Consider the following 15,157-nt stretch of genomic DNA (forward strand, 5'->3'; position numbering starts at 1 on the left):
GCTCTGTGTGTGTTTGGTTGGTTGGCTACTGTGAGAAGGTGGTACTGTACGAGCTAGGCCTTGGCCTCATCCAGCAGGCTGTTCTATTGGGTGATTATAAGATGTACTGCTTATGAAAAGTACACCTGTTGTGGAATCACCATATCAAATACAAACAGAGATTCCTCATTGCTGAGTCAGATGCCCTCTGTGTATGCTCATGCCATTTCTTTCTATGGCTTACATTGCTTAATCATGTCTCTTCTGCTATGATTCTAGGATTCTATGTTCAAGTCTGAGAGAGGAGACTGTGATTTGCAAGGAGGAGTTGGTGGTGCTAATATTTACCCTTAGGGTACATTGCACTTTACTTGGGTAGAACACTGCATGTACATTTACCTTCTCAGAAAGCCAATTGGCAAGAACTGTCTTGTCTTTATACCTTTAAAAAAACAAGCACACCAGAGGATCTGGAGACTTTTCCTAAAAATCCTCCTCTCTGTCACTGGCTCTTTGTACCGTGTTGAACACATTACTATGATGTACTTTCAAACAAAGGGGTAGCCAACTATCCAAGGCTTACAGCAGAAATGAAATAATACTCGAGTAGCACTTTAGAGGCTGGCAAATATATTATTCCATAATAACTTTAATGGATTACCAAGAGTGAAGCATTTGATGGAGTTTAGCTCCCAAAAGCTTATGTCATAATACATAAGCAACTCCTCTTTGAGGAAAGGTTGCAACATTTGGGGCTTCTTAATTTAGGGAAAAGATGAGTAAGAGTGACATGATACAAGTGTATACAATTATGTGTGGTATGGAGAAAATGGACAAAGAAAGTTTCCCCCCCTCTTTGCACCTCTAGAACTCATCAATGAAACGAAATGTAGTAAGATTCATGATAGACAAAAAAAAGTACTACTTCAAACAGAACACATAGTTCAGCAATGGAATTATCTCCCACAGAGGCAGTGATGGCCACCAACTTGGATGGTTTTAAAAGATTATTAGACAAATTCACAGAGGATAAAGCTATAAATGGCTACTAGCCACAATGGCTATGCTCTCCCTCCACAGTCAGAGGCAGTATGTTTCTGAATACCATTTTCTGGAAACCACAGGAAAAGACAATGTTCTTGCGCTCAGGCTGATTGTGGACTTCCCATAGGCATCTGGTTGGACACTGTAAGAATAGGATTGGCCTGATCCAGCAGGCTCTCCTTATGTCCTTATGTCCTGCTTACTAATTGACCCTACTTTAAAAACCAATGCAGGTCAGGCTATTGCAGAGAACAGTAATTGCAGGCAGTGAAGTGCTTCCCATAATGTGCAGAGAAGACTGTGAGTAATGGTGTGACCATCACTTGTGCTTGTTGCCAAATTGCCCATCCCTGGAGTCCTTTGCACTTGCCAGAGTACTTGTGTGAGGATGCTGAGAATGCTGTTAGCGATCCCGTACAGCATTATGGTTTCCTGGGGAGCAAAGAATATTTGTTAGTATTCAGTGTAGGCATGTCTAATAGAAATTGTGCTTTTAAAAAAAGAACCTGTCACTACTTCATGGCAAGAAGACATATTTGTTCACCGCACAAAGAGGTTGTATGTTTGTTTATTTTAAAATAAACATTCTAAAATTAAATTCAAACTTTATTTTATAGGCATACTGCAATAAAATATTTAAATATTACATTTAGCATATATTGAAATAACATATCAAGTACCAATACAGTGGATTATATAAATGTATAATGAAGTGGATAAGGTTGTTAACTATAATTTTTCATTTAAACCTTTTATGGCAAATGAATACCTAACCATTCAATTCATAAATACAGTCAAACGATAAATACTTAAAATCTACACCTTTCTCTAAGATTCTTAGTTCTCTCTTTTCACATTGAGGTACCAGCCACCATTTACCAATAGCTTCTCTAAAAAAAGTTTTTTCTAACATAACTGTTAATATTTAAATGTTCCCATATTTTTCTCACTACATCTAGTTTATTAGGTTTCCACTTACTTTTTCATAACTTTCCATACAAAATCCTAGCCGTTGTAATAATATGTATGTAATGCTTGGTTTTGATCATCTGGTTTGTGTAGGTTTTTACATAATTCATTAGGCACAACAGGAGATCTAATGGGCCTTCATATTCCAAGATCTCAGTGAGTGCAACAGTTGCCACTATCTCTTTGCTTTACAATATTTCCGCCATAAATTGAAGAAATCGCCCTTGTCTGTGTTGCAGTGCCAGCACTTGTCATTCCTCCCCCCACCCTTTAGCAGACTTCCAAGGTTGCGTTGGTATATTATCTTTGCACAGTTTTCCTTATAATTATTTGCAACTGAAAGGGTAGATCCTCTTGTGTAGTAGGGATATGCAAGCATCTTCTGAGATATTATAATTCATCATGTCTCTGTCCATTTTTGTTTTAAACCTCATATTCTGTAAGTTTTGGATGACAAGAGAGTCAAAGGTGTGCCAAAAGAGGATGAGGAGATTGCAGAAAGGTTGAATGAATTGTTCACGTCAGTCTTCACAGTAGAAAATATAGGGCAGATCCCTGTACCTGAACTTTTGCAGGAAGGGAGTGAAGTACTAGGCCTTATTGACATGAAGAAACGGAGAAATCACCATGTACGGATGGCATCCATTTTAGAATTCTTAAAGAACTCAAATGTGGCAATACTGACCTTGTAACAAAAAAATATGTTACTTTCCCTAGAACAGCCTCTGAACGTGAAGACAGGAAAGTGGCCAATGTAGCAGTAGTTGAAATTACAGACTAGTTAGCTCAACACCTGTTCCAATAAAAATAGTAGAAAGCATTGTTAAAGACAGAATTACAAGCATCTAGAAGAACAAGTCTTGCTGTAAGAGAACCAGCATGACTTCTTCAAGGTTAAGTCCCGTCTTGCTAACCTATCAGAGTTCTTTGGGAATGAGCTGTGGAACCTGGGCATTTTCTGGTGTTATAAACAGGTTCACCAGGCAAGTCTTGAAGCATCTGGTTACTTGCTGAAAGGTTTAAGAACATAAGAAGAGCCCTGCTGAACTAGGCCAAGACCCATCATTGTGTTCTCACAATGCTCAACCAGATGCCTATGAGAAGACTGCAAGCAGGACCTGCAACAGCACTATCCCGACTTGTGATTCCCATCAGTTAGTATTCAGAAGCATACTGCCTCCAATGCTGGAGATAGTACATAGCCATCATGGCTAGTAGCCATTCATAGCCATCTCCTCCATAAATCTGTCCAATCCTCCTTTAAAGTTACTGGCCATCACTACAACCTGTGGAGGTGAAAAGAGTGTCTGTCTTGACTGTCTTGACTCTTCCAACATTCAGCTTCATTGGATGGCCCCAAGTTCTTCTATTATCAAAGAGGAAGGAAAACGTCCCTGCGTCTACTTTCTCCACATCATGCATAATTTCATACAGGTCCCTTCTTACTCACATTTTCTCCAAACTGAAAAGCCCCAAATGTTGCAACTTCTCGCAGGGTTCTCATTCCTGAGCAGTCACACCAGTTCAGTCTCCATGAGTGTATATGTAAAATTGAGAATTTTTGCCCCAATGAGCATCAGTTTACACTTTCTTACACTGAATTGCATATGCCATTTTACTGCCCATTCACCTTGTTTGGAGATATCTTTTTGGAGCTCCATGCAATCCCTTTTTGTTTTATCCACCCTGAACAATTTGGTATCATTGGCAAACTTGACCACCTCACTGCTCACCCCAGCTCCTTTTGATAATTACTTTCTGGAAACAGTCCTGGACGTAGTAGAACCACTGAAGTACAGTGCCCCTAACCCCTACCTCCCTGAGATGCTCCACAGGGTTACCATGGTGAACAGCATCAAAAGCTGCCAAGAGATCAGGAAGAACAAGCAGGAATGCACTCCCCCATCTCTCTCCTGACAAAGTCATTACCCAGGGCAACTGAGGCTATTTCAATGACATAACGGAGCCTAGACCCAGACTGGAATGGATCCAAATAATCCGTTTTCTCCAAGCATGCCTGGTGCTGGACTGCCAACACCCTCATGAGAACCTTGCCCTAAAAGGGGATTTTTGCCACTGGAACAATCGTCATTTAATGCTTCTGGGTTCATGGAGGTCTTCTTAAGGAGGGGATGCAACCTTCTCCTCTTTCAAGGTGGATGGTACTCCCCCCCCCACTACAGTGAAGCATTGTCTCTTTTTCTGCTTTTTTTCTGGTATGGCAGCCATTTTGTTATACCACACCCCACAGCAGCCGTTATGTGACTGATGACCCTTGATGTGCATCATATAACTCTGCTTCAAGTTCAGGCCACATCTTGACTGGTTTTCAAGAGAGGTAGAAATGATATCAAAATGGAACTGCTATGCAATATTTGACTTGAAGATTGATAAGAGTGCAAAGAAGTGAGGGAGGCGAATTCATTTCATAATGCTCCATATAAAGTTTAAACCAGGTATGGGTGAGAAATTTGATTCAGTTCACATTTGAAGCCAAATTTATCAAATTCGTACTTTCTGAAACAATATGAGAACCGAAATACAGTCATCCTTGAAAATTCACACTTATTTGGAATTTGCACTGCAGTTCACCAATCCAACAATATTTACAAAAATGCATGTGTTAGGGGAAAGTGTACATAAAAATGAAAATAACATTATTTATTATAATAATATGAGTGAAAATAACATACAAAAATGCATCATGTGATGAGGAATTGCTTGTAAAATGTTTACAATAATAAAAACTGCCTACAAAAATGTGTTTATTAGGAGAAGTATGCACTAAAATACTAGAGAATTTTCATGAGGATTTTAAAAAAAACACTTGCAAATTGCTGCAGAAATGTGGAGAACTGAATTTAAGATTGGAAAAATGAGAAACTGAGAGAACCGAAATGGACAGAACTTTCCATCCCTGGTTCAAACACCAGCTTGACCTGTTTAAGGATAAAGGGGAAGATCTAAAATCCATGGTAATTCATTGTCTGAAGTAAGGCCACTTGAACACTTTGACTTGAAACAATCTAGTTGCAACTAAAGTGGGAGATCAAGCATGTATCTTCATTAAAGTTTTTCATGTGTACTTAATGTGTTGAGAGGTTAGAATATGACGTAATGTAACCACATGGACAAGCTTTGCTTCCAATGGGATCTTAGATGTGGGTTTTTTTGAAAAATGTACCACCTCATTTGACTAAATTGAAGTTGGGAAACAGCACATATAGAAATGGTTGCATTAGCCCCTTATTTTATTTCTCCATGACTGGACAATTTGAGTGTCTGAATTGGGTCATAACTCAGCTACTGATCCAGTTCATCCATTAGCTGGAAACTTCCCACAGCAAGCCTAGACAATGTCTTATTCTACTATCGTTACAAGATAAAGGAACTTTCAGACAGCTGGTATAAAAGCATATCACTTTCCCATAGCTTGGCATAATTGGAAGGGCTCAGAAAATGGGCCCTCATGGTTCAGCAAAATTGGCTGCTACAGAAAGGCACTTCTGAGTAGTTTTTCAGAGATGAAACCTCAGTAGATGTGTCACAGGAACACACACAATAAAAATGTCAGCAGCACATATGAGTTGGGCCCACTTGGATGGATTGTCAGTGTGCTATGATGAATGCCCTTTTCCACCAAGAAGTATATACTTTGAAAGAAATGCTTATGAGATAATGCCTCACTCTATCTGGTATGTGCTGCATAGAAGAAAGATGTAACTAGAACTGAGGGAATGCTCACTAGCAGGTAAAATAGAGAGTTGATCTGAAACTATAACGTACATTAAACCATAAGAATGTAATGCAATAAATCTTGGTTCTGAACAATTCAGCTATGACCATAATCTACTTGTCTGTTTCTGTAAAGCTTGAATCCTAAGAGGCCTGAGTCTGGGGCCTCTAACCTTAGATAAAAGCTGGCCACCAACACACTTGCAGATTCTGATATGCTAAACAGAGAGGGTTATGCCTCTCTTGCTTTAATAGGAGAATTTAAGCATGTGATCAATGGCTGGCTCATGTCTAATACTTTATCATGCAATACAAATTGCACAACTTTGCAGTGAATCAGGGGCGTCACTACGGCGGTGCGGCGGGTGCGGACCGCACCGGGTGTCACCACGAGACAGGAGTGACACCACGAGATGGGAGTGACACCACAAGCAGTCCCCCGCCCTAGGCACCGCCACCGGGAAGCAGCAGGCGCGGCCAAGGAGGAGAGAGAGAGAGAGAGAGGAGCGAGCGTGGCGACTGCCCTCTTCACTCAGCACCCGCCCTGCTGCCTCACAGGCTGGCAGAATGGTGCGATCTCTCTCCTTCTCCGCAGTTCCAGCAGCCTGAGGCCGGGCATGCCGCAAAGCAACCCAGAAAATCCCTCCTGGCTTTAGGCTGTGTGCGGCTGCTGCTGCTGCTGCTGAGGGCTGGTTGGCTGGACGCCGGCCTCTTGGCGGGCCAGCCAGCATTCAGCCACCCATGCGGGGCCGGGCGGTAGAAAGGCGGGAGTGACGCAGTTCTCTCCTTCCCTGGCGCAATTGCCAGCCGGGTGGCCCTGCTTGGCCCCGCTGGAAGGAAGGAGGTGGGGGGGTGACGGGAAGTGTGAGATGTGCTGGTCTTGGGCGCTACTGGTTAGGGACAGCCCGAGCAAGCAGCCGGCCAGCTCGGATAAGTCATGATTCCCCAAGGCTACTGCTTGCCTAGTCTCACTTTCCCTGGTGGGGAGCCCCGTTGAGCTCCGCGGGGACTTACTCTTAGTGGAGGGGTGCGTAGCAGCCCTACTTAGAGTAGAGGCATTGAAATAAATGGTTTGAAAAGAGCCCAGGGCGGCAAGTGCATCAGCAATAAAGCACTGGGTTGTGTTTTATTTAGCCAATTCACTTCTACTCAAAGTAGGGTCATTGAACTGAATGGATCAAGTCATGCCCCATATTTTCAATGGGTCTACTGCTCAGGCTGCAAACCTAGGTACACTTACGTGGGAGCAGTGCTGGAAATTTTGGAGGGGGAGTGCTATAATGGAATCTCAAAGCCCTTCCCCCCCCCCATTTTAGCCAAATCCTTCTTCCAAACAAGATTCTAAACATGCTTTTAGTTGTTTCAATAGTTTTAAATGTTTTATTTTGTTTTTAATTGTATTGGGTGGTATTCAGTGCTAGTCTTTACTCAGTGCAGACCCATTGAAGTTAATGAACATGACTAAGGCTCCAATCCAGTACACACTTGTTGTTGTTGTTATGCGCCTTCAAGTCAATTACGACTTATGGCGACCCTATGAATCAGGGACCTCCAAGAGCATCTGTCATGAACCACCCTGTTCAGATCTTGTAACTTCAGGTCTGTGGCTTCCTTGATGGAATCAGTCCATCTCTTGTTTGGCCTTCCTCTTTTTCTACTCCCTTCTGTTTTTCCCAGCATTATTGTCTTTTCTAGTGAATCATGTCTTCTCATTATGTGTCCAAAGTATGATCACCTCAGTTTCATCATTTTAGCTTCTAGTGACAGTTCTGGTTTAATTTGTTCTAACACCCAATTATTTGTCTTTTTTGCAGTCCATGGTATGCGCAAAGCTCTTCTCCAGCACCACATTTCAAATGAGTTGATTTTTCTCTTATCCACACTTACATAGGAGTAAGTCCCATTGAACCTAATGGAGCTTACTTCTGAGTAGACATATATTGGATTGCACTGTAACTTAGGTCCATTAATTTCAGTGGGCCTCCTCTGAGTAGGACTGAGTGGAATACCACCCATAGAAGGCTGCCTTATGTCATCTGGTCCACCTAGCTCAGGATTGTCTACACTGACTGGCAGTGGCTCTTCATGGTTTCAGACCAGAGTCCTTCCCAGCCCTACCGGTTACATGAGGTTCAGGTTGTGTTATCAGTGTCCACGAAAGCTCTAAACCTTTCTAAAGTCTTCCTAGGAAGGGAGCAATTAAGGGACAAAATAAGCCTGGCTCTTTCACCTCTATAAAAATTACACAACAGTAAAAGTTCCTAAATCTGCACTACTGCAGGGTGTGTGTGTGGAACCATGATTCTCATATGGAATGCCATTAACTCCCAAAATAACTGAGGGGACGACACTGAAGTTCCACTGAAGGCTGATTCATTAATTAGGGCAAGTAGGGCACCACCCCAACAAGCTAAGTCTGCCCTCAGCTAACCCCCATCTGCCAGTCTGGCCTGCCTGCCTCCTTACTTACAACCAGTCTAGGGGCGGCCCTGCTTGCCATATTCCTTCTGCTCCCTAATCTCAGTGGTGAATTTTCACTTTAACCACATGAAACTATGTATAAATGTAAATACATTTAGACTGTGCGTATGATATTGTAATTTAAAGGTGTAATTTTAATTTTGCTAGTTGTTTACGTCACTACTATTGCTATTACATTGAGTGATATACGGGAATTATGATTTACGAGTAACATTAGTACAAAAAACATTACTAAGGATTCTGTATGGTCTGGTCCGGGAGGAGGTCCATGGGGGTGACACCATGAGTTACCGCACCGGGTGACACCAACCCTTGTGACGCCACTGCAGTGAATTAGGAACACTTATGCTCTTAAGAAATCTGGCTTTTCAGAGTTTGGGACTGGATGACAGTGAATTGAAGACCAGGCTGAATTGAAGACCAGGCTATGGTCTGAAGGCACATAAGGGCAGCTCCCTGCTAAGCAGGGTCAGGTCTGGTCAGTGCCTGGATGGGAGACTGCATGGGAACCATATGTAAGCCACCTTGGGTTTCTATGATGAAAAGAAAGGTGGGGTATAAATGAATGAATGAATAAATACATGTGAATGAATAAATACATGTGGAGTGGGGAAGTTGGGGGAAAAAGTGTGTGCAGCTCACTCGAAAGACGTTTTCTTCTGCTTCCTCATCCTTCTCCCCCTCTCCTCCTTTTTTTTTTTTTTTAAGGACCATCTTGGAATGTTGCCATCCAATATTTGAAGAATTCCTACGTGTAATATCTGTTCTGCCATAATTAACATGTACTGAGCCCTTCAATAAATGGGCATGGCCTGCTTGAGAGATTCCAGGGGCATTTGGTTGGCAACTATTGTAAACAGAGGTAGTAAATGGGCCTCTTGTCCTGATCCAGAAAAGGGGATTCTTGTCTTTTATCTCAATAAAATTCTATTTAGTATTTTTACAAACTTATTTCTATACAAACTATATATTTACTGGCTTTGGGAGGAAGGGCAGGATATAAAATTAATAAATAAACAGCAAATAAATAAAAGTATTAGTATGCTGAGGATCAGTATAATGTGGCACTTTAGTTTCAATCATTTTAACAAAAAATCTTCACTCCTTGCTTTTTTACCTTTGGGTGCATGGCTCTATTAACTGGTGGCTATAATGCTTGAGTTTTCAAATTGCTTGCCTTCAAAAAACCTCATTCATGTTGACATACGGAATCCCTGGAAAACTACTGAAAATTCTAGATTGTGTGTAGTAATTCTAGGGTGCGTTTTAGCATGCATGCTTGGTTCTCCCAGCCTGCTTCTCAAGCCTTTTGGAATCTCTTGATTGACCCTAAAATGCTCCCAGCATTCCCTGAGGTTATGCATGACAGGGCAAGTTGTCTTTCTAGGAACCTCTTCTCATCATACCAGCTTCCAAAGGACCACAAGTTTGTAAACTGAAGAGTTTAACGCAGATGAATATTTAAAAAGTCAGTAATATCTGAGCACTGAGGGTTGAACAGAATTGATTTGAGATGTATCTAAAACAGTAAAATACAAAATGCATAAAGTGTCTCGGTTTCCCCCCTCTCTCCATAGCTTGCAGGAACAGCAGTCCTCGCAATTGGACTATGGCTTCGATTTGATTCACAGACAAAAGACATTTTTGATCAGGAGAATACTTCAACATTCTACACAGGTATGTTATGAAATAATTGCTCATTTGTATGAGCAGTAGAGTAATTCTGAAGCCTCGATGTTTTTTCTGCTTTTAAAAACATTTCCTTTTTTATATAAATCATTATATAATACAAAAATAACAAAAAATACAGAAGAGGAAAAATGAAAGATCATCAAAACAGACAATCTAATATAATCCAAACATATAAAAAAATACATTCAGATATGTCACCTAATTCATTAAACAGCTTGATACCATATTAACCCTTGAGGATTAAAAAAATAAAATGTAGTACCATATACTAAATGGATAACCAATAAATAATTGTTCTGTCACAAAACCACAACCATAATCCTGATTAGCTGAAAGTTCATTGTCACAAAATACTCAATAATGTGTACAGTTCCACCTGTTCCTACACTTCATTAGCCCAGTACATTAAAAAGGATGCCCACTTTTCTATGAAGTAATTATCTTTTTGGCACCCCTATCTTGCCGTAACAACATTAGTCAACTTTAGCATCAAAACATGTTCCCATAATTTTGCAATCCACCTTTCTAAAGTCGGAGGAGCTCATCAGTTAGTGTAGTGAGATTGTCAGGGCATTGTTAACAGGTAAGTGATCATACCTCTGTTGTACTTTAGTATAGCCTTCTTTATAAATATCAGCCATACAGTTAAGTGATTCATCTGGATAATATAAAATGGAAATGTACTGCCTTCAAGTTGATTCCGACTTACGGTGACCCTCTGAATAGGGTTTTCATGGCAAGCGGTATTCAGAGGGGGTTTCCCATTGCCTTCCTCTGAGAGGCAGTGACTGGCCCAAGGTCACCCAGGGAGCTTCATGGCCGTGTGGGGATTCGAACCCTGGTCTCCCAGGTCGTAGGCCAACACTCTTAACTACTATGTCACACTGTCATGTTTTCTATCTCTGCAAGAACTTCTATCCAGAAAGATTTTATTCTCCGACAGGACCATAACGTATGAACAATCTGTGTGTGTGTGTCACTACATCTCCAGCAGACTTTATTGCTTATCAGATAGATTTGATTTAGTCTTACAGGGGTAAGATACCACCTAAATGCTAAGTTTATAAAAGTTTTATTTTAGTACAGTTCTAATTGTTTGGGTTGGAATGTTCCCCCAAAGCTACTTCCATACATACAGGGGGAATCGTACCCTGGGTCTCTTGCCCATTTAGTTTGATAGGTATTAGGTGCCTTATCTAAATTCATAATAAGCTTATATATTTGCTGTATGGTTTGGATATTTCACTTGCATCCGGACAATAGCACTGGGAAATTGTCTCAGCCCCATAGACCTTGTGCTGTGTTGTGCCACAGGGCACAATCCTGTTGCTGATGCTCTTGAACATCTGCTGTATATGAAGCCATTGGGAACAGTTGTTAGGAGTTTGGGGGCAAAGTGTCATCGGTCTGTTGGTGATACACAGCTCTGTTTCTCTTTAACATCTAAATCGGGAGAGGCTGAGTGTTGCTTGGAAGCAGTTGTGGAATGGACGAGGGCTGGTAAACTGACCTTGAACCCTGGGAAGATGGAGGCACTGTGGGTGGGTATTTCTAGTGTCTGGGACAGCCTTTCCCAACCTTTGGGTCCCCAGATGTTCCTGGACTACAGTTCCCGTAATTCCTGACCATTGGCCATGCTGGCTGGGGCTGATGGGAGTTGTAGTCCAGGAACATCTGGGGACCCAAAGGTTGGGAAAGGCTGGTCTGGGAGAGGCCATTTGCCTGCTATGGATGAGGTTAATGTCCCTCTGAAAAGAGCAGGTGAATAGCATAGAGGTGCTCCTGGATCCATCTTTGTTGCTTCATGCTCAGATAGCCTCGATAGCTATGAGTGTAGTGCATTTTACCAGCTGCAGTTGGTGTGCCAAATATAGCCATCCTTGGGCAGGGATAGCCTGGCTACAGTGATTCATACATTGGTAACCTCAAGACTTAATTTGAATATTGCAATGTGCTCTTTGTGGGACTACCCTTGGGCCTGGTCAAGAACTTCAGTTGGTGCAAAATGCTGCAGCTTTACTGTTGATGGTGACAGACTAAAGGTAAAGGTGTCCCCGCACTTACAGTGCGAGTCATTCCCAACTCTTAGGGTGACATCTTGCGACGTTTACTAGGTAGACCATATATATGGGGTGGGATTGCCAGTTCCGTCCCCGGCCTTTCTTTACCCCCCAGCATATGCCGGGTACTCATTTTACCGACCACGGATGGATGGAAGGCTGAGTGGACCTTGACCCCTTTTACTGGAGATTCGACTTCCTCCTTTCGTTGGAAACGAACTCCGGCCGTGAGCAGAGCTTCGGCTGCGTTACCGCCGCTTACCACTCTGCGCCGTGGAGGATCTTATTACTCTGGTGCTTAAAAACTTGCACTGGGTGCCATGTGTTATTGGGACAGGTTCAAGGTTCTTGTATTAATTTACAAGGCCCTTAACAACTTGGGTCCAGGATTCTTAAGATTCCTTATACCACAGCCCAATCACTGAGATCTTTGGAGGAGTTTCTGTTGGTGGTCTCCCATGGCTCGTATGCACAGCTCATAACTACTAGAAGCTGTACATTCAGTGTTGTGGGCCCAAGACTGTGGAACTCCCTTCCCAACTAAGATTAGACAGGTACACTCCTTGCTGAACTTCAGGCACATGACAAGATTTTCTTGTCCCAGTAGGCATTTTAAGGTAGTGTTCGGTTTTATGATAACTATTATTTTTATATTTTCTGTATGGTTTATTTTTATGTACACCACTTAGAAATGCTAATAATTGTCAAGAGACAAGGGAAGGTTGGGAGATGTTGACCTGGTGTTTGGCGGGATGAGGCTGCCCCTACAGGACCAGGTCCGTAGCCTTGGGGTCATTCTTGATTCCAAGCTGTCCATGGAGGCTCAGATTTCGGCCGTGAGCCGGGCAGCTTGGTATCAGTTACACCTTGTACGTAGGCTACAACCCTACCTCCCTGTTCAACAGCTCCCACTCGTAATACATGCCCTGGTCACCTCTCGATTGGACTACTGTAATGCGCTCTACGTGGGGTTACCCTTGAAAACGACCCGGAAATTGCAACTTACACAGAATGCAGCGGCGCGCTTACTTACCAACAGCCGCTGCCGTGATCACATTACGCCGGTGTTATTTGATCTAAGAGACATGTCTCAAATTTCATTCTAAGTTTTTTGTGAAACTTGCCCCGTACACCGCAAATGTTTATTTGATGACTCTTATGCAGCACAACGAATCTGCCTTAAGATCTTCTAGGATAAGCATTTCTATATTTTCATTTTATGTATATATGTAAGATAATACTGTCGTTTTACTTCCCCTTTGTATTTTATGCTTATAACAAGACGGGTCAATGACCGCAAAATAAACTGATTTGATTTTATTTGATTTGATCTACACTGGCTGCCGGTTGTTTTCCGGGCCCGATTCAAGGTGTTGGTATTAGCCTTTAAAACCCTGTACGGTTTCGGCCCAGTTTACCTGAAAGAGCGCCTCCACCGCCACCAATTATGCTGCCCGACCAGATCAGCCACGCAAGGCCTTCTCTCAATCCCACCAACCAAAGCAGCTAGGTTGGTGGGTACTAGGGAGAGGGCTTTTTCTGTGGTGGCCCCCACTCTCTGGAACTCCCTCCCGTTTGATCTCCGACATGCCCCTTCCCTGGATGTATTCCGCAAGGCCCTGAAGACGTGGCTATTTCAACAGGCCTTTGAGATCTTTGGGATGGGTTAATCTCCATGATTTTGTCATCTATTATATGCTGTATATGTAAATGTTTTTATAAATGTACTGATGACTGTCCAGTATTTTATTTATTGAGATTAATGTGACTGCATATGATACTATTGTATTTTATCCCATTTTAATGTACGTCGCCTAGAGTGGCTATCTGCCAGATAGGCAACACACAAATTTATTATTATTATTATTATTATTAAATAAAAATTAAAAATAAATATTCATGTGTATTATACTTTCAATTAAGGATAAAATCACGTATCTCATCAAATGGACTCTGTGGGGGGTGGTATCCAACATTAGTCATACTTGCAGTAGACTCATTGATTTCAGTGAGTCTCCTCTGAGTATGACTAATAATGGATATCAGCCCATGAAAGTTTATGTCATAATCATGTTTGCTGTTGGATTGCTACTATTGGGCTTCTTGGTAGAACTGGGAATGTCTCCAGTATATATGTTGACTTTTGTAACAAACTGTTGTGAATTATTGTTTTAATGTGTTTATGTTAATATGTGAGGGGATTGGTAAAAAGAAAGCTGAAAAACAAAGTCCAGAGGGTCACATCACTCAAAAATGCTTGGAAGTTGTTTAAAAACACTATATTAGAAGCTCAACTGGAGTGCATACCGCAGATCAGAAAAGGTACCGCCAGGGCCAAGAAGATGCCAGCATGGTTAACGAGCAAAGTCAAGGAAGCTCTTAGAGGCAAAAAGTCTTCCTTCAGAAAATGGAAGTCTTGTCCGAATGAAGAAAATAAAAAAGAACACAAACTCTGGCAAAAGAAATGCAAGAAGACAATAAGGGATGCTAAAAAAGAATTTGAGGAGCACATTGCTAAGAACATAAAAACCAACAACAAAAAATTCTATAAATACATTCAAAGCAGGAGACCATCTAGGGAGACAATTGGACCCTTGGATGATAAGGGAGTCAAAGGTGTACTAAAGAACGATAAGGAGATTGCAGAGAAGCTAAATGAATTCTTTGCATCTGTCTTCACAGTGGAAGATATAGGGCAGATCCCTGAACCTGAACTAACATTTGCAGGAAGGGATTCTGAGGAACTAAGACAAATAGTGGTAACGAGAGAGGAAGTTCTAAGCTTAATGGACAATATAAAAACTGACAAATCACCGGGCATCCACCCGAGAGTTCTCAAAGAACTCAAAGGTGAAATTGCTGATCTGCTAACTAAAATATGTAACTTGTCCCTCAGGTCCTCCTCCGTGCCTGAGGACTGGAAAGTGGCAAATGTAACGCCAATCTTCAAAAAGGGATCCAGAGGGGATCCCGGAAATTACAGGCCAGCTAGCTTAACTTCTGTCCCTGGAAAACTGGTAGAAAGTATTATTAAAGCTAGATTAACTAAGCACATAGAAGAACAAGCCTTGCTGAAGCAGAGCCAGCATGGCTTCTGCAAGGGAAAGTCCTGTCTCAGTAACCTATTAGAATTCTTTGAGAGTGTCAACAAGCATATAGATAGAGGTGATCCAGTGGACATAGTGTACTTAGACTTT

The 15,157-nt window shown here is 41.8% G+C and overlaps 1 protein-coding gene across 1 annotated transcript in view; it reads left to right on the plus strand.

Moving 5' to 3' along the window:
* The window catches only part of CD9 (CD9 molecule), a 52,331-nt gene that overhangs the window by 23,937 nt on the left and 13,237 nt on the right, over positions 1–15,157 (plus strand). The window contains exon 2 of the mRNA XM_061582615.1: positions 9,786–9,885. Within this exon, the coding sequence (XP_061438599.1) occupies positions 9,786–9,885 (100 nt within the window). The remainder of the gene's footprint in view (positions 1–9,785; positions 9,886–15,157) is intronic.

Source organism: Rhineura floridana, chromosome 8 (genome assembly GCF_030035675.1).
Source record: "Rhineura floridana isolate rRhiFlo1 chromosome 8, rRhiFlo1.hap2, whole genome shotgun sequence".
In the NCBI taxonomy this organism is placed as follows: Eukaryota; Metazoa; Chordata; class Lepidosauria; order Squamata; family Rhineuridae; genus Rhineura; species Rhineura floridana.